The sequence below is a fragment of the Sciurus carolinensis genome, chromosome 14, assembly GCF_902686445.1.
Source record: "Sciurus carolinensis chromosome 14, mSciCar1.2, whole genome shotgun sequence".
NCBI lineage: Eukaryota > Metazoa > Chordata > Mammalia > Rodentia > Sciuridae > Sciurus > Sciurus carolinensis.
Genome location: NC_062226.1, coordinates 84,170,691 through 84,190,979, shown reverse-complemented (window position 1 = coordinate 84,190,979; position 20,289 = coordinate 84,170,691). Strand labels below are relative to the sequence as shown.

Sequence of the window (20,289 nt, the reverse complement as noted above, 5' to 3'; positions counted from 1 at the left end):
GCTCTCAAACCAGGCCCATGTTGGCCAGATTGCAGCCTCCACAGCTGGGTCCTTTGTAAGCTGTGTGCCAGGGGCATCCTGCACCTCTGACCTCCCACCTGGGAAGTTGCTCAGCCCAGCTGCTACATGCTGGTGGTACACTGCTGCCCATGACAGCCACAGCAGCTCTTGTGCTACTTCTCTGCCTACCTAGGATGGGTTTTACACAGCAGGGTGGGTGGGCAGACACAACTGGTCTTAGAGCTTTCTTTGGACACCCAGTGCCTCCTAAAATGAGTGGAGGCCTGGATCAACAAGTCCCATGCTTCATTCACACAAGTTCACCTTTGCAGTTTTTGTGTATCCATGAACCATGTGTACTTTTTACTTATCTTGACCTTTCTTTAGGAAGTTGGCACTCCACATCCACTGGTTCCATATTCATCATGGATTCAACCAACCTCAAATAGAAACACTGGGGAAGAAAATTGCATCTGTACTGAACAGGCACAGACTTTCTTGTCATTGTCCTCTGACATTCCCAGTATGGCAATTATTTACTTAGCGTTTACTCTGTATTAGGTATTAAGTAATCTAGAGATGTAATCTAGAGATGATTTAAAATATATGAGGATGCACGGAGATTCTAAGATTCATTTTATATGAGACCTAGTATGGCCAGTTGGTCTTGAAACTAAACCTTTGCACATATGAAGGGATATGCAAATACAGATTTTTTTTTATTTTAAAAGAAACTGTAATGTCATTACTTTAAGTGAAAAGATGGACAATGTCCTTAAATACAAGCAAAATAACAATAAATATAAGAACAACATAAAGTGTTTAAATTGTGGAGAGACCATGAGTCCATAGGAGTCTGAAGCCTATGGCTATTCTTTGTTGGACGGTGAATATATGAGGGAGCTTAGGGCCCTGATCTGAGTGCTCACAGCTGACTCATGATCACCCAGGGCTGGGAACCCCAGGGTAAGTTCTGGCAAGCAGAGCTCCACTTTGGATCACAGGATCAGACTGTCCTGGAGGAATAAAGGCACTTGCACAAAACAGGCATCCCCCATGTCTCAGAGAGATGGAGTAATAGAAATGTAAAGGGGACTCTCATGAATTAAATCATTTAATGCTGTGCCTCAAACACTAAAACCTGGAATCGCATACCTTATATATTTCTATACTGCTGCACACGTTGGGCTGATCACTGAGGTCTGTACCCAGGTCTAATACTCTGCAAGTTCACACATGGAGTAGGAACTTCACAAATGAACTATTTTGACAGTTCCCCTACTTGACAAAACAGATTTTTTTCCTATGGTGTAATTATTTTCAATCTTCATTCTAACAAAATGATCCTTTTTATCATGAAAGATTTTGCTGACCACTGTACTTTTAAGTAGCATTTAATATTCTGTGTTCAAATTATACACAAGTGTACCATATACAACTTGCTCAACAGAGCTGCTGATCAGCATAGACAATGTTACTTGACAATTTTAGCTAAAAGGCAAGGAACTTGGTATTGCTGCTGATAAATTTACATGAGGTTGTTCGAAGAGCTGGGCAAACCTTGTTCTGCCCATGTTGCCTCTGAGACCTCAACTTAGGAGCTGCTGCTAGAACTGCAGCTCAAGGACAGAGAACAGATTAGGCAGTGTGTGGTGTGAAATTACTTGCTAGTAGGTGGCTCATTTTGCACATTTCTGTTCCAGAAATCAATTTCCAGGGGATACACAGGATTGTCAAGTTTCATTTATTGTAAAATATAGGCATTAGTGAAAATGTTCTAAACAGAGTAATGATTTCTAGCATCAATTACAGAATTTTCTCTGATCATTTGATGGCATCATTTAAACTTTAAGCTTGATTTTTAAAGTTCCTTTCCTTTTCTCCCTACGTGACAGCCCATGATGCCAAACACATCACAAATTCCTACAAATATAAATGTGTATCTTGACAGTATGTTTGGTTCAACCTTAAAAATAATTTAGAGTACAGTATGGATGAAGAGACTGGAACAAAATTTGGAATGGCGTGAAGATCTATGATTGATTCTGTTCTGGACCACTGATGTAAAATGATTCTCATTTGATTTTCAGCGTTTCCATGATTACAGCAATGATCTCTGAAAGATTTTTGTCTACGCTGATTTGGATAAAGTTTTCTGGAGGCGATGGGGGTTCCAGAGTATCAAATTGGGACTGTAATAATGAAGGGGGCATAAAGTGTTCTTTTCTTTGGAGTAAGCGTCCAGAGATGACCTCAAACGACCCGCTCAGATGGATCACCAGGAGCTGCACCTCAGTCGGCTTTTCTTCCTTTCTTGACTCCCCATAGTGCAGAGGTGCACCAACTTTTCCTCGAATTAAGATGTCTCTGTATGTTTTCTTCAAGGCTGAACAGGCTAGAACCACATGCTGTCCTAAGGCTACTTCTCTGTTAAAGAAAGAAAGAAGGAAGGGAGGGAGGAAAGGAGGAAGGAAGGGATGAAGGAAGGGGAGGGGGCTAAATAATGAAGACATTTAAAATAAATTGGTCTTTTTTTTTTTTTTTTTTTTTTTTTGGTACTAGGGATTGAACCCAGGGGTGCTGTTCATGGTTAGTTGATAGAAGTGAACTATTTCTGGGATCCTTTATCATAATCTGGTTGTGACTTGTGACCCCTGTCTTTTCTCATGGAGTTTTTACTTTCTGGCTGACACCCAGGCCCCATGGTGTCTTACCTTAGTAAAATGTCATGCAAGTTGCAAAGCCATGGAATCCTGTCCTGAAATTAAAACAGATAAAAAGTGACTTCCAGGTGTAGTTTGCATGGAAATAGCTAAGTCATGTCCATAGATGTTCAGATTCAGTGGTTTTGAGAAGTAGGCCATGCACCAAGCAGAGGGGCCAAGTCAGTGGGCCATTAACCACAGAAACATTTTATTGGTTTGGATGTCAGTGGCTCTTTTTTTTTTTTTTTATACCTTCGTTTTTTTATGACTTTATTTTATTTAGTTTATTTAGTTTTGTATGTGGTAACAAGGATGGAACACTCATGTGTGCTAGGCAAGTGCTCCACCACTGAGTCATTGTCTCAGTACAATACCTTCATTTTGTTTATTTATTTTTATGTGGTGCTGAGGATTGAACCCAGTGCCTCACATGTACTAGGTAAGCCCTCCACTGCTAAGCCTCAAGCCCCAGCCCCTCAGTGGCTCCTTTTATAATAATTAAAATTACCTTAAAGTACCATTACATTATCCCTCCCTGAATATCCCTATTGTGTATGTTTTCCCTTGTTCTGATATGTTGACACATCTCTTGCTGCTTTCCTTATATTCTTTAGGTACTTTGGATCTCAAATGCAAAGGGGTATTCACATATACCCTAGACCAATCTTTGAACCTTCCAAAACTCTCTTCAGATAAATGAATTGTTGGAAATTTGTATTTTTGACAAAGAGAAAACAGAGGAAGTTTATACAGCAAACACTATAGTGTCTCACAGAAAAATCCTTTTAGACATGGGTCTCTCCTCCTTCCTGGGTTACATCTTGATTATTGACCATATTGCATTGAAAAATAAAGATGAAAAACTTTTTTTTAAATCAGCTTTTGAGCTGGGTGTCTCTCTGCCATTATAATGTGCATTTGGGAGTTAGTAGGATCTCTGGTTTCTCAAGGATGCCTTTTCCCACCTGTGGTCCAGAGAAGATACCAGATTCTTTGCTGCTTTTGAGTCCAGGGGGAAGGAATATGTTTTCCATATTCTGTTACTGGTGGCAGTATTTATAATCTTCAAAGGCTGCCATCAAATAAAGACTTTGTTAGATACCTGAGCTTTGTCCTTTATATTGGCTTATGGCTTCTTCTCCCATCTCTTTAGGGATATCAAAATAACAGCCCCTGCCTTCCTGGCCTTAAGCAGCTTCAAAACCAGGGAAGGAGTTATTCTAGCTTAGTTCAATCCTGCTATTTTGATTCTAACACTTGAGATTTTTCTCATTTTGCTTTAGACTTCGGCCAAGCATTAGGTCATTTTAATTTTCTCTTGATCTTTTCCATTAGGAGTCTTTTCAGCTCCCTAGCTCTGAGCTGAGCACCTTTAGCTCCCAAATTCTGCCCTGGGCTAAGGCTTTTCCCATTTTTTTTTTTTGGGCAGGGACAGGGGTACCAGGGATTGAATCAGAGGTACTCAACCACTCAGCCACATCCCCAGTCCTATTTTGTATTTTATTTAAGGACCAGGGTCTCAATGAGTTACTTAGTACATCGCCATTGCTGAGGCTGGCTTTGAACTCGTAATCCTCCTGCCTCAGCCTCCTGAGCCACTGGGATTACAGGAGTACGCCATTGTGCCTGACTTCCCATTTCTTATTCAGAGTAATTCAAAGTTTATTTTACCAAAGTCATCAGTTTGTGCTCAGCAAACCACAGACCCTCCTTAGAAAGCTGAGTATTACAAATATTTTTCTTCATATCAAACAAATTACTTTTTCTAAGCATCGTGTGCTGAAGTACCACAGACCCTCCTTAGAAAGCTGAGTATTACAAATATTTTTCTTCATATCAAACAAATTACTTTTTCTAAGCATCGTGTGCTGAAGTTGGGTTGAGGATCCTGGAAGTTTTGCTAATCACAGACCTCTAAGACTACCTTCAGGTACACACTTCCCCAGAGATCTTGGGAGTTCAAATGCAATAGCTACAAAATTCATACAAGGTAGAAATCAAATAGTAACAGCTCTGCCATTTATACCAATTATATCTTAAGGGATAACAGCTACAAAATTAATAAAAACCATTACTTAAATTAGAATAGCTATTGTTATGTATACACATTGTAGCTTAAATGGATTCAACAAATGAAATATCTGTTTATGTCAGTATTTGAGTGCCATTAGTGAACAAGTGTGGTTATTTGTAAATGCAGAAACAAGATGATGAGGACTACTAGCTCCCAATTTGCAGACCACAAGAACTCCGCTAATGAAATTAGAAGTATGGAGAGAATGTGGGAGACTCTGTGTACTCTTGGAAAAAAACGTGTATATTTAATGTTTATTATTATCAAGATTCTACAGGACAGCATTCTCAGCAGCTACATGTTCTAGAGAATCTGCTGGAGAAAAAAGCTGGAAGGGCTACATTTATGCAACTTAAAACAATAATTGCAATATAGTGTTTTCTGGGCTTGGTAGGAAGCAGGAGGAAGGGTTTCAAGGATTATAGGTAACAGGGATAATTAACTAGACTGACTGAACTGTGTAGTATTTTGGGATGAAAAATTGCTCCTGGGCAGAGGCTGCCAGTTCAAGCACAGATTTGGATTTCCACCTTCCTTCATCTATTTACAAGTACTGACTGTGTGTTTGGGGGCCGGAGACACTGTTTTGGGTCCATACTCTAGACATGATTACTTGGAATTTGAGTTATTTTTTTGTTTTTGTTTTTTGGTGCTAGGGATCTAATCCAGGGCTGTGCATGCTAAGCAACCGCTATACCACTGAGGTATACCCCCAGTCCTTGAGTTAACTGGGGGCACCATTAGATCCCACAGTTCTAAATTCCTCTCCTTGCATTCCTCTTATAATTAGCAAAGCTTTCCTACCACATTTATGAACTAGTGGAGATGAAAAAGAAAATACTGTTATTTCTAAGCCGGCTTTTTAAAAATTTTAACTTCTCAGATATATTTTCTAAGGCAGCTCCTTTAACAGAAGGCTGTAACACAAGAGGGAGACAGGGTCTTGAAGCCTCATGCATGAGCAGTGCAAGTTTTATTTCCTACCCTGGGATTCAGTCCCCACCCCATCCTACCTTCACTTTTGCCCTTTTCTTTCCATTTAACCAACCCCGATTCACTTCTTGGGAATCACATATTTTCTGAATTATCAAGGTCATTAGTCTAACAGGAAAAGTATGACCTTTGAGGTTAGAGAAACTCCTTTCACTGTGTGGCTTGCTCGAGTTATTTAACTTCTCTGTGCCTCTTTGGTTACCTTAAAATGGGTATACTATATAATTTATTGAGCTACTTTGAGATTTAAATAAGAAAAGGAATACAATTTCATTTTGAACATAAACTTGGGATGATTTAAGGGTTGCAATTAACTTTATTTCCAACTTTGAATTTTTAAAGAGTTTTAATTTATGAATTTGATAGGCACTGGAATTTAATTCCACAAACACTGTTAATAATGAACAAAGCACCATATGGAGCACTGGGGATATAAACATGAGTGACATGATTCCTGTCCTCATAGGAATCACAGCTTGATGGAAGAGAGAGATAAGCTTTCAAGTCGCCTGTAGGGCAAGGGCAGTGATGAGGGTGATAAGAGAGATGCTAAGGGCCACGGCTACACGGTAGGGGGAGTGGTGGATTTTTGATAAGGCCTTGGGAAGAGCAAATCTTGAAGGATAAGGAAGATTTCAACTGAAGAAAGGCCTGTCAAGCAGGTGAAGGGATAATTTGAGTCTAGGAGCATAGGGATGAGTCCTGAGACCTGGGGAAGTGGAAAAGGCAGCTACTTAACTCTGAAGAGTAAGGTCTGGGGAGCCAAGTGTGAGGGTGTCCGGAGACGCTGTCAGGACTGGCTGGCCTAGACCTGAGTGACCTGCTAAGGAATTCAGACCTTACTGTAGGGGCAGGAGTAAGAACTTGGGTGTGTGAGCGCCACATTGTATGTTCTTAACAGCTGTGAAGAAGGGAGAGATCTATATCTTGTTAGAGATGAAGAAACTGGAACCAGAAGGAGGAGCAAATTCCCAGAGCAATGTGCCCTCCAAACAGATACGGTGGATGGTATAATAAATGACAAGTGTCCGACCCACAAAAAATACCTTAGAGGTGAGAGAGGAGGAAACAACCCAGATTTGCCTTCCTGCCTGCTGGTTCTGATGTTCAAAGTCATGTCACTCTCCACAGTCCTCACATGCAAGGATGGGGAAGGCACAGGACACCTCCACCCCAGCCCAGGGTTCAGAGATAGCACAGTAAACCTTCTACCAAGAGTTAAGCTGGAACATCAGGAGGCCACAGGTTTCCTTGGTCTATGGTTTCAGTGCTCTGATGGACACAAATAGAGAAACAAAGTGCATTCTGGAAGGGGGTGATAGGTCTTTGGAGAAGAGGAAGAGATGGTGAGGGTGTCAGCTCTGTTGTGGGAGGCAGAGGGGAAGGAAGGGTGGAAAGAGCGTGAGGGGAGGAGGGGGGAGGGGTTGGTTTTACCTGGTTCAGAAATTAAGTACACAAAGGAAAGGATGCATCTACAAAGAACACCTCCTGCCCCCCCAACCCCCCCCCCCCGCCAAAAAATAAATGAAGGAAAACTACAAAATTGAATTAGTAAATATTTTTGGAAGAGGAGACCAAGGGTGAATATATCTGTTAAATAATTTTTGGTACTCAGCAGATTTTTTTCCCCAGATTTCTTTTAATACAGGGGCAAACATTACATTTACAGTAAGGAGAATTCTTATTTTTATTTATTTATTTATTTATTTGCGGCACTGGGGATTGAACCCAGGGCCTTGTGCTTACGAGGTAAGCACACTACCAACTGAGCCATATCCCCAGCCCTGAGAATTTTTATTTTTAAAAGTTCTCTTTTTCTTTCTTTCTTTCTCTCTCTCTCTCTCTCTTTTTTTTTTTTTTGTACCGGGGATTGAACTCAGGGGCATTTGACCACTGAGCTACATCTACAGCCCTTTTTTATAAAATATAAAATATTTAGAGACAGGGTCTTGCTGAGTTGCTTAGGGCCTAAGTTGCTGAGGCTGGTTTTGAACTCACAATCCTTCTGCCTCAGCCTCCCAAGCTGCTGTATTGTAAAAGCTCTCTTTTTCAAATAGACTTTGAGGTCTACTTGGGTCTCACTGTGGAACAGCATGGGCCTGGCGCAGAAGAAATGCACTGACTTGGAGCTTTGGAATTATTTATTGATACCATCATCGTCATTCTAATAAGTTTTTACAGCCTGGGGGGAATATCCTTCCATGCTGACACTGTCCACTGGAGCTTTCTGCAATGATGGAAATGTTCTAGATCTGTATCATTCAATAGGGTAGCAACAAGTGGCTCTTGAGGTCATAAAACGCGACCAGTTCAACCTGGAACTGAATTTTACATTTTATTTCATTTTAATTAATTTAAAATTAAATGGCCTCAAGGAGCCCTTGACTGTTCAACTGAGCTAAGTTGAGCATAAAACACTCCCCAAATCCCCCAACTCTTCATCAAAATCAAACCTGTGCCTCTGCCCCCGACACTGTAGTTTGATCCACATCCTACAGCTGCTCAGCACGGCATCATGGGACTAGTTGCCAGGGCAACAGAAGGGGCACAGGGCCAGCACATCTGTGACCCACACTTTCACTCCTAGACTCCCTCAGTTCTTGTCTAGTATGTAAAACACCTGCTGTTCTTCCTCCTCCATCTGAGGTTGGTATGCCTTAAGTTTGGCTGACTTGCAGTTTCTCCTGGATACATTCATTAAGTACAGAGCTCCCCCTTATCCGTGGCTTTGCTTTCGAAGCTTTCAGTTACCCAGTTTACCATGGTCCAAAAACATTAAATGGAATGTCACAAATAACAATTCACAAGTTTTAAGTAACTTTTATTATAGCATATTGTTATAACTGTTCTCTTTTGTTATTGTTAACTTCCTATCTTGCCCAATTTATTTTTTTAATTTAAAAAAAATTTATTTGTTGACGGACCTTTATTTTACTCATTTATTTATATGTGGTGCTGAAAATCAAACCCAGTGCCTCACACATGCTAGGCAAGTGCTCTACCACTGAGCCACCACCCCAGACCTATCTTGCCCAATTTATAAATTAAAATTTAGCATAGATATGTCTGCACACTGTCATATAGGGTGTGGAGCTACCCACGGTTTCAGGTATCTACTGGGGTCTTGGAATGTAATCCCCATGGATAAGGGGGCATTACTATAACCTGTGTTTCTTCCAGTGACCAATAATCCTTTCTCCTGTATAAAAATTCCTTTTCTGGATACTACCCACTCCATTCAGACAGCCTACTTAACAAGCTTCACTGGTGGACAACAGAGATCAATGATTTTTTAAAACCCATCTGTTTGGGCCAGGAGTGATGGTACAGGCCTGTAATCCCAGCGGTTTAGGAGGCTAAGGCAGGAGGATCACAGCCTCAGAAACTTGGTGAGGCTCTAAGCAATTTAGTGAGATGCTGTATCTAACTAAATAAATAGGACTGAGGATGTGGCTCAGTGGTTGAGTACCCCTGGGTTCAATCCCTGGTAGAAAAAACAAACAAACAAAAAAACCCCTCTGTCCACTGTTACCTTTTACTTCACTCACCAAAGAGGAACAAAATAACACCAGCACAGTTACATTTAATACACCCTGTAAAGATGATTTACTTTATTTGTGTGGATAAGTGGTTTATGGTGTGTTTATGTGTACCATTAGAAATAGTAATAAAAAAGTGGTATTTGCTGGATGCTTTGGGCACTATACTGCACATTTTTCTTATTACTTCATTTAATTCTTCCCTGAACCCATTGAAATAGGTCCTATTACCATTCCAGATCTCCAGGAAGAAAATAAGGTGCCAAGACGCTAAACCATTTATTGAAGGTCACATGAGCCTGGTGTTAGGGCCAGGTTGCCTATATTGTTTATTATCTCTAGTATAATATCAGTATTATTTAAATTATTACCCCGGATCTCTTTCGTGGTTCCTTTGTCCTATTTCCTACATCTTCTAAAATCAAATGTTATAAACTTCATTTTGGTGGCTCAAGGCTTGAAGCATTGCAAACTCAAGTGACACCTCCCAAAACAGGGAGAAGTGCCACTCAGAGAGTTCTAGCTCTAGAACAGTCTGAATAATGGTTTAGTGACTCCACCCCTCAAGGCAGAGCAAAGGGAGATGATGAAATTGGGAGAACACAATTGAGAGGGTGAGCTGAGGCCAATGAAAAGCAAAACCAGGGTTGGTCTTTGGCCAGTTCCATTTGTTCTTGCCCTTTGGACAAGTTTAGCACGGGGAGTAAGTGCCCTGCTGCTGCATGGACCCAGCTCTTGACCTGGCCCTCTAGGTCTCTCTCGCATTAACTGGTCCTTAAGCTGGTGAATGCAGACTTTGTAACTCCAGTTTGAGAAAGATTATTTGGGATGTGGCCTCATAACTGTGCATAAAAGGAGAGGGCTATTCATTCAAGAATTCATTCACTCCAAAATAGGCCATAAATATGGTCTGACATGTATTGTGTCAGGGCTTGGGGTTAACAGATAAATCCACGGTCCCTGCCCTTTTGCAGGTAAAGTCCAGTTGCAGAAACAACTATTACATTCTCACACTATCAATTGCCAAGTTGCAACTGGACAAGGTCAACAGGTATATGGTGTTCTAAGGGGTCATCATGGAGGCTTCAGAGAGGTCAGTCCGGGAGGGCTTCCCTGAGGCAGTGGTGTGGGAGCTGAGAGCTGAAGGATGAGCAAGTTCCCTCTGGGAAGAGGAAAGGAAGCACATTCCTGGCAGCAGTGGGTACAAAGGTCCTTCAGGGAGGGGCACGGTAGCAGGAGGAACTGAGAGGGTGGCTCAGGTGGAGATGGGGGAGGGGTGGCTCACAGCACCTAAAATAAATAAGCTGGGGGTGGGTGGGCATGGAGGCCAGACTGCACGTGTTTAGGAATTTAGGTGTTTGGCCTAGACTTTGAGATCAGTGGGAAGCCTTTAAAGGACCTCAGGCAGGGGTGACATGGCCACATTGAATTGGCAAGACCACTCTGGCCTTGGAGTGGTTGTCAGAGTGTCAGAGTCTGGTGATGGTGGTTGGCTGATAGGACCTGGGAGAAAATGAGAACCTTCCCCTGGTTTGTAAGACAGGGGAGTCTCTGTCTTCTCAGGAAGATTCTACATTCTGCAGACTAAGATCCTGCGACAAGGTGTTGTGGCAGACCCTTCCCAAGCTGAGGTGGAGGGTGACACTGCTCCTAGTGCTAAGCTCACAGGAGAGTCAGGGCCCGAGTTAACAGGTGCAGGACAGGTGCAGGGCTCTTTGGAGCGCCCATCCTCTGGTTATCTCATGACTGAGGAACTCCACTACACCAAGCACTACAGAGATCTCCACACCAGGCAGAGTAAGAGTGTTGGACGCAGACAGTCAAAGTTACCTGGTCATTCAGCGGTATCCCTTTCTCCATCTTCAATCGATTTTCCTTTGGGTGATAGTCATCTGCATCATAGAATTTCCATCCAAGCTTTAAGAACAAAGGAAAAGAGTGTATGTGGCAGGAAGTAGGGCTATGTTACAAATGGGCAGTGTGGAAACAACATTGTTACCCTCCTCCCCATTGGGTGCCCAAGACATCCCCCATAGATACAGCAGGAAAATGCCCCCTGCCCTTCATTCACCACTACTTGTAATTACCAAGGAGAAAAACTGAATTGTTCCAATGGGGTTCCAAAGCCAGGTGTCTGTACAAAACCACCACGGGCCAGAAGAAAGGGGGAGAAGCAAAGAGACAAGAACACAATGGGACACACAGGAGACACTGAAACAGGTTACCTCGGATGCTAGCAGGGCACCCACGGTCGATCTGTGGAGAGGACACAGATGTTCAGTTACTGCCCTCGCTCAACGTACTCAAAGTACTGCCCTCGCAGTACTTCCTTCCTCACAACGATTCCTAGGAAACAGGTGTCTGTGCAGCCATGCTAAAATGTCAATCCCTGTGTGATCCTAAGTGGTGATATCCTTGTCCCTAGGGTCTAGAGATTGGCCTTCCTGTTCAAAAGGCAATGTATCAGATCTCACTAAACCTCTGAATTTTTTTCCCCCTTCAATAATCAGTGCTCTGGTTCCTGCCGTGTAGATGTTATTTATTTTTTTTAAAGAAAATATTGAATTGATAAAATGATAAAATTCTGTTGAGGAAACTGGAGGGAGGAGTCCAATGGGGGATTTAAGCTCTATTGGCATCTGTGCAAAGTTCAGAAGCATCAAATCATTAGGGCTTAAAAGAAATAGAGGACATGGGTCAATAACTCAAGAATGACCAGCACCTGTTTAAACTAGGAGTTACATGTTCTCTGTACACAGCATCTAATAACATCTGTTGTACCCCAATAGGCAGTGGGAACTAGAGAGAAGGGCTCAGGGCTTGGAACTCAGAAAGGGAGAAGTAGCCCACAATCATTCTGCCACTAAATGATTCTGGGAAAATTGCCTGTTTCTCTAATCCTCAGTGTTCTCAAGGGAACTGAGGCATATAATTATCCATTCAATCTGTATTTTAATCAGTGAGTCTTTACTGAGCACCTATTAGTTCCCAGGATCTAATGGTCTCAACCCTCTTGAGGCTCACTGTCTAGTGCCATGGGCGAGGGATGGAGACTGGAAGACAGTGATACTTCAAGTTCTTTCTTGCTCTCAATTTCTGAAGTATTGCCCAAAGACCATTGTATCCTTACAGCATTTCATCCTGTGGTCTCTCAAGTTTTGCACAACCTCCTACAATTACTTATTTTTATTTAACTACTTCACTTTTAAAAATTAAGTACTTTAAAGAAACACCTTTTCCTTCCCTTTTATAGGCATTGCTCACTGCAAATAGAAGGCAATGAAAAAGATGTATACAATGAAAACAAAACAATGTGACTAAGTTCTAATAGGACACTGTTGCCTAACAAAAGTCCTGTCCTTCTTTTGTTAAAATGGTATCCTGGTACCCAAAGGGGAGAAAAATGGTATTACACAGTGTCAAAGGTACATTTGTATCAAACCAAGACTGGCTCCTTGATGTAATCAAAGGATTAAAGGAGAACCAAACCCTTTCCTATTATATTTGCTCCACTGAAGGCCACAGGGGTGATATGCTGCAGTCCGGTGGCGAATCACCAACTCAGGTGACCTCCATGCCTGATGAAGCCAGAGCTGTGCACAATGGAAATCACATCGAAGACCAACTTACATTAACTATGAATGACTATGTCAGCTGTCACTCATAATCTAAAAGGAATACTGCAGATTTGGCTGTAGATTAGCAGGAAGGAGAGAGAATGGAGAAAAGTCATTGTTTGCTGTTCCATCCAAACCTTCTCAACCAGAAAATGGGGACTTTTGGACGTGTACCAGGGAACCTGGTAGAAATGAGACACAGTACCTGGTTCAGTGGAGACTGGCCATATTTAGTATTACAAACCCAATGTCAGGGCCCAAATGTCTCCCAGTAGGTTGGTCTAAATCAGGAACAAGAAAATTAAGACATCAGGCTAGCAGAAGAGGGAAGGGATCAACAGATTTTAAAGGACCACTTGATCCACCACAGATGAAGGTGGCTTCACTAAGACTGTCAAAATATAAAGAAAGCTAACAGCTAAAACAGTTCATTTATTCTTCAAGTCAGAAAATATTTCCTGAGCACTTAGTATATACCAGGTACTGCTTGGGACACATATATCAGTAAATGAAAAAGATTTCTTATACGGGGACAGGTGGGGACAGTGAAAACATTAGGTAAACTTCTCGACATTTTAACAGTATTTTAAATGGAGCCTTTCTGTTTTGAAATTATTGCTTTCTTAAGCCATTAGGCTGTGGCAATTATTTTTCCAAATGTTATGAAGTATAATTAAAAAATCCTGCAGGGCCCTAGGATGTGTTCACAGAAATTACCAAATAATTCACTGTTGCTACATCCTACAATCAATAAAATCAATTCTCAGTCATTTTATTACTCAGTCAGCAACATGGGACATATCTCTCTGACCTTTAACCATCAGAGTTCCAGGGCTCAGTCTTTTGCTAGTTTCTTCTTCAATATTCTCTTGGTGATCTCAGTAACTTACGTCTTTCTGACCCATCCTTTCTCCCTCTTATACCCTGCACCCAGTCCACAAAAACATCTTTTGGACTTTAACCTTCAAAATATTTCTCAGTACATGGCTACTTCTCTTCACATGCATTGCTTCTTGGACCTCATCTCCCATCATTCCTCCTCTCACTGAGCCTTTCTGCTCCTGGAAGAAGTCAAGCCTCAGGGCCTTTGCATGTGCTATCCCCTTTGTCTACAGTGCTATCCTCCTTGCTTATTCCCTCACTTGGTCTCAAATGCCACTTCCTCACAGAAGCCTCCTCTGACCATCCTGTTTCCTTTATTTTCCCTAGATCATCTGTCACCAGCCAGCACACTGTATAGGTGTTCTTAATCTATTCTTTGCCATACCAGAATCTAAACTTTTTGAGGACAGGAATTTCATCTGCCCTGTTTACTATGTGACAATGACATAAAGATTGAACTCAATAAGTAGTTAGTACATTAATAGCATAAGCTGTAAATAACAAGGTTTACACACCCCTTATCTGGCCCAAGGCTTACAGGAGATGAATTGCCCAAGCTTATGCACACAGGCATCATTAGATCCAAAACCTAGGACTCAGCTCTCATTACCGTATGGCAACAGTTTTACACTCCCCACTTTCTTCAAATCATAGGACAACTTGGGATTGTCACATTTTCTTTTATTTTGGGGGGTGGGGTTAAGGGCTGGAGATCAAAGCCCAGGCATGCACTCTATTACTGAGAGCCCTGGGCTCTATGTTTTATTTCAATTTCAGTTTAAGATTTCCCGTCTCTGAGGCTAAAAAGATTAAGATAATTTTGGAAAGTTAAAACTTACTTTCTGGAATAAAAGCCTTTAACATACTCCTGACCAAACAGGTAGTTTGTGATTCAGAAAATTCTAGGATATTATTAGGCCTTAGAAAGTTATTTTGTTAGTTTCTATCTTTGCTGCCTGTGGTTGGATAATGCAGTAGCTTTTTTTTTTTTTTTTTTTTTTTTAAATAAAGGACACAGTTAGATTTTGATTTTATCAAGAAGCCAAAAGCTAACTCCCTAATCCCCAAATGGGCCAGCAGCTGGGCTGGGTAGAATCTGCATATTTTCCAGAGTCTCTCCAAACGCCCAGGAGCCACCCTCCATATTAACAATGTCTCCTGTGATTTTACTTTGATAAAGGAGGAAACACCAGCTCCTTAGTTCACTTAACAAAACCAAATCAGAAAAGTCCAGAAAATCTCACGACGGGGCAGCCGTCTGCCCAGTTATGCAAATGTCTGTAAGAGCCTGGGACGCAGCTGCAACCTCCTGCCCAGTCTGACAAGACGTTCCAACCCTGGGCATTCACATCCTCTTGAGCCACTAGAGAGGTGGGGCAGAACCGCCGGCCCTCACGTGGATAACCTGTCACTCACTTTACGCCCCAGCCTCCTCTTTATAAGGGGCTTTTCCTGACCCTGGCTGGCGTGGTTAGAGCCTCAGTTCTACACGCGGAGACCCGAGGTCTCCCGTGGTCCCTGGCCCGGCGCTTGGGCGAGCAGGCTGGAAGGTGGACATAAGCAGGTGCCCTGGGCCTCGCTTTGCTCCTGTGCAAAGCAAAAGGTGAGGGCTACCCAGGGCCTTCGGTCCGGACCCGGCAGACCGGCGGCGCACCACTTTCCCCAGGTTCCCCGCACACGGCCTCCCGGACCTACTTTCCAGAGCCGCTCACGCCCATCACCAGCAGCGCGCTGGGCGCCGCCATGGCCCTGCCCGGCTCCTTCCCTTTGCCTTCCGGGCCCCGCCGGCCCCCGCCCGCCCGGCGCCAGAGCGCGGCCCCGCCCCCGCCCCGCCCCCGCCCCGCCCCTGCCGCGCGGCCCTGCCCCCGCCCCTACCCTCCGGCCCCCTGCACCTCCCCCTCCCTGAGCCCGGCTCGCCTCACCTTCGGTGCGTACCGCAGGCCCCTCTGCCCGCTGCGCGCCCCGCGCCCCGCGCCCTGCCGCCGGCAGCACGGAGCGTCTGGACCACCTCCTCCTGCAGTCCTCTTGCACTGGCCCCTCCTGCTTTCTCTCCACCCGTGGAAACAGCAACCATTCATTCATTTATAAAAAATGTACTTGTAAAAAGAGTAAACAAAATAAATCCACGCTTTCACATACCAAGAGGCAATAAGTGACTCTTTCCCAAACGATCCTTCCTCCCGTGTGCATGGAAATGAACATTTTATGAATTTGGGATCGTGCTGTACACACTGTTTTGTGATCTGACCTTTTGTTTCAGTAAATATGCGGCAATTTTCGGGGTCAAATATAGAGTTGGCCATATTAGCATATGTAATGGCTATATGGCTCTGCTATTTAATTTAGCTCTTGTCAGGGAAATTAGAGCAAGGAACACCCCCTTTTAAGTACTTGTTTACTTTAAAACGATGTCTTAATTATGCATCGTTTTCAATATTTGATTAAAAACACTTCTAATGACATTTTGCACGACCTCCTTTGTTTACCAAGTTGCTGTTACTCTATGTCTTAGAAAACAAGAAGACATAAAAACAATTATAATGACTATTTCAATTATCCCTGTCTTACTTTATTTTTATACTTAGCCTGAGTGGATGAGATTTCAACCTGGTAGGGGATTATAAAGAAAAAGAGGTCTTTACAGTTCAGTTATGGTCAATTAAATTTTTTTGTAACATCTACCATCCGAAGGTTGATATAATATTAATATTCATTAAGAGCTGAATATTACCCTCTAGACACTCCTAGGCTGGTAAGATAAATAGATGTGTAAAATAAATATAGTCATATGTGTTGTTTTACCAGCTTAGCGCAAATAAAAATAAAATGTTCAAATCATAAACAATTATAGCAAAAAAAGTCTGGTTATTCACTCTGTATTTCCCTCCCAAGCTATGTCCAAAGACTATAGCAAGGACATTTTGTGCCACCTCCTTTGTTTACCAAGTTCACATTATTCTGTGTCCTAAAAAACAATTAAGGAGACACAAAAACAATTATCTAATGGCCTTTACAAGTTTACTTGTAGTGCAGGTGGTGGCAGGAAATAGCCTACTTTGGTGGAAAAGTTTGAAGAGGGTTTAACAAAGGGACTACATAAAGAGATGTGGGTCGGGTCAGAAAAAGCAACTGGGACCAGTTTTAGTAATTGAGGAGAGATGGAGTTTCCATGGGGGAGAGAAGAGAGAGATAAGGAGAGAGGGGAGAGTGTAGGGAAGCTCTCCGGATGCTTTATGGAGAGAAGTGTCTAGCAGGACTCTAACTCGAGAAGAGAAGCAGACATTCCTCTTGACGCAGCAGAATGGGGATCAGGGAAATTAATGACCTCCCCACTCCTCTTTTTGTCCTCTCTTCTGCTAATGGTCAAACCCCATTGATAGACCCTGTTTTAGCCAGCTTTTTCTTGGTTGTGACTAAAGGACCCAACTGGAGCAACTGCAAAGGAGGAAAAGTTTATTTGAGGGCTCACGGTTGCAGAGGTCTCGGTCCACAGACAGCAGACTCCATTCCTTCTAGCTCATGACAGAAGAGTTAGCAGAGGGAAGCAGCTCACATGTTGATCAGAAAGCAGAAGGAGAAGTTTCCACTTGCCAGATACCCTCAAAGCCACACCTCCAATTCCCACCCTCTCCAGCCACACTTCAGTTGCCACTCACTTAATCCCTATCAGGGGATTGACTCATTGATTGGGTTTAGACTCTCGCAACCCAATTGTTTCTCCTCCAAACCTTCTTGCATTGTCTCACTTGTGAGCTTTTGGGGGAGACCACATCTAAACCATAACAGACCTCAATTGGAGCAGAGAGCTAGAGAGCTGTTGAAAGGGCCCTACTGTCATCTCCTATGCACAAAACAGAGAAGAGAAGGTGGAGGGTGTACCTGGAGGGACAAATGAAAAATATCTAGCACTTGTGCTAATTAGAGTCATGAATGCCTTCTGTGCTACTTCTATGCTAGTAGAACTAAAGGGGTGCCCTAAGAGCTGAATTTCAGAGTTTTTGGTTTCCAGAGAGTGCCATCTGCTGGCCCTGGTTGTCTCAGGGCCCTCTAGCTATAAACTAATGGGCAGCTTTGAGCCTGAACTTCCGTCTGATATTAGGTTCTGTCTGTCTACTGCAAAAACTGCTGAACTGAGGCACAAGGTGTCCTAGAAACCCCAAGAGTCTCTGTGAGGCACAGCTTCCTACATGTGTTACCACAGTGACCCAAATCTCAGTCACCCCCAGACTCAGGTCAACAACCTAAGCTCTTAAGTCTTGCCCAGTAATGGTGACTGTGCAGTGCTCCTGTATGCAGCTGCTCATTCCACAGGGATTAAATGAGGTCCAATGGGAATATCTTCTCTTAAAGGACACAGGCATTTCTCTGGGAAGCAAATCATGGAATCCTGCAATTTCATTACCAGGTTTATATACCAGAACATATGTACACAAATGTACAAGAAGTCTTGTTCATAATAGTCCCACACTGGAAACAACCTGAATGTCCATCAGTAGAGACATGGTTTGATAAATTATGGCATATTCAAACAATGGAATACTGTACTGATAATAAAGTGAATGAATTATAGCTACAAAATCTTATCAAAACCACGTTAGCCAGGTGCAGTGGTGCACCATGTGATTTGGGAGGCCAAGGTGGCAGGATCTCAAGTTTGAGACCAGCCTCAGCAACTTAGTGAGATCCTGCCTCAACAAACAAACAAACCCATGATGCTGATTGGAAGAATGATAACTATATAATCCCCATTTACAGAACATTTAAAAACAAAAGATAGTTAAGCAATATGTTGGTAGTCCATGGACATTTATACATATAATAAAACTATACAGAAACAATGAGAGAATGATTAACCTAAAATTCAAAATAAGGAATGTTGGACAAGGCACAATCATCTTTTGATGAAGTGGTAATTTTCTATTTCCTTTTTTTTTTATTGTAAACAAATGGGATACATGTTGTAATTTTCTATTTCTTAAACTAGATATCAGTGTTCATTTTATTCTTTTACTTTAAACAAAACCTGTATATTTTATGTGATTTGATGTGTATAATACATCATGCACACACAAAATTGGGTGCTTTTCTACCTAATTTATAAGTCCCAGCAGCAAAAAGGGACTGGGAAATTCACTCCTGTGGGCAAAGAAGGAATGAGTGATATGCTGGGAATCTAAATTCATCTTGACCTTCACCTCTTCCAGCTTGATTTACTCCTTCACTGCTGCTAGTGTCCCTGCTGACATTGTGCTTGAAGGTGACTATCTCTGGCAAAAGCTTGTGATATTGCACCATACTTCTTCACTGCTTTGTTTGTACTTGCCACTAAATAAGAATTATATTTTATTTTTTTAAAAAGCTAAATCCACTTTAAAACAAAATACTCCTTTGCCTGTCTTTAACAAGGTATGTCTCTATTTCCTCTATTAGCAGTCAGTTACTTCAAGCCACAGATGATTAGTTATTATCTTTTTAAAAAATGCGCTCCAGGTACATTTTTCCATATCTTTTGATTGATACAATAATGATAGATTTTTTTCATTCAGTGCTGGGTGTTGAACCCAGAGCCTCTCACATGCCAGGCAAGTGCTCTATCATTGATAGTTTTTTCAAGTACAAATTCTCCAAGTAACTAAGCTGCTTCTTAAAAAAAAAAATTTTTTTTTTTTTTTGCATGGAAGACACAGTTACATTTCAATGTTCTTATCAAAATAGCTTCTTCCAGCTAATCCAAAATAAGGAGAGGGAATAAAAATAATAAAAGAAAGATCAGTGGAGTAGACTCACACACATCCTATGTAGGCGAGGGAGAGGGTTCCTGTTAAAGGGATGGGCTTGTTGTGAAATAAAAACTGAGAAATATATATATCAGAAATAAAGACAAAAAGACATGGTCATGACCATGACCAAAAAGCAGGGTCATGACCAATTGAGACATTCAGAAGGGACCGACTCTAACAACAAAGGAAGGAGTCCACACTTGCTTTATTTATAGCAGTATAGAACAAATGGGACTGGTAGGAGCTTCTTCCGGGAAAACAGGATGATGGGGGATGGAGGTAAGCAGGCCATTTGGCTCTAGCAGGTCACTCCCATCTACAGGTGCCTGTACTCAAACCTCAGCGGTGAGCTTACACAGGAAACCACGTGACTCAGGTGTCCTTGAACAGTTGATACCCAACTGTGAGTTCCTGAGGCCAGATATTCCATTAATGACTCGAACTTCGCCCAGTTCTCATAAGGAGTCTTGGGTGGCTCCCCACAGGCAACCTAAGTTAATGGCCTGAATTCAGAATTTGGGACCTTGATCCCCAAATCCTCCAAGACTTAGACAATTTCCTGCAATGAGATGATGGCAAAGGTTCCTCACCCCAACCTTTCTTTTACCTTCACTCAAGGCCCCATTATGCCAACCTTGCTCTGTACTACAATTAATTCTCACTGACTCCCTGCTCCATAAGCCTCCTAGATCAGGTCCT

General features: G+C 42.3%; 1 protein-coding gene across 6 annotated transcripts; it reads right to left on the bottom strand.

The window, feature by feature from the left end:
- Window positions 1-1,728: 1,728 nt before the first annotated feature.
- Idnk (IDNK gluconokinase) lies at window positions 1,729-17,296 on the bottom strand. Of its 6 annotated transcripts, none has more exons than XM_047525053.1 (5): window positions 17,280-17,296; window positions 11,537-11,567; window positions 11,142-11,228; window positions 2,715-2,758; window positions 1,729-2,427 (listed from the first exon to the last, which is right to left on the bottom strand). In XM_047525053.1, the coding sequence occupies exons 3-5, from the start codon at window positions 11,169-11,171 to the stop codon at window positions 2,076-2,078; spliced, it is 426 nt and encodes a 141-aa protein (XP_047381009.1). In that variant the 5' UTR covers window positions 11,172-11,228; window positions 11,537-11,567; window positions 17,280-17,296; the 3' UTR covers window positions 1,729-2,075. The 6 variants fall into 6 exon arrangements, with proteins under 6 accessions (XP_047381009.1, XP_047381007.1, XP_047381008.1 ...); XM_047525051.1 differs by lacking the exon at window positions 17,280-17,296 and adding an exon at window positions 15,733-15,852; XM_047525052.1 differs by lacking the exon at window positions 17,280-17,296 and adding an exon at window positions 15,506-15,626.
- Between the last annotated feature and the right edge of the window lie 2,993 nt (window positions 17,297-20,289).

Bases quoted from the DNA above. Each gene is read 5' to 3' on its own strand.
- Idnk (XM_047525052.1), bottom strand. From the start codon at position 15,555: ATGGCGGCGCCCAGCGCGCTGCTGGTGATGGGCGTGAGCGGCTCTGGA. The intron at 11,568-15,505 runs GTAGGTCCGGGA...TCCTCTCCACAG, and splicing joins GGCGTGAGCGGCTCTGGAAA to ATCGACCGTGGGTGCCCTGC. The intron at 11,229-11,536 runs GTAACCTGTTTC...TTGTTCTTAAAG, and splicing joins GTGCCCTGCTAGCATCCGAG to CTTGGATGGAAATTCTATGA.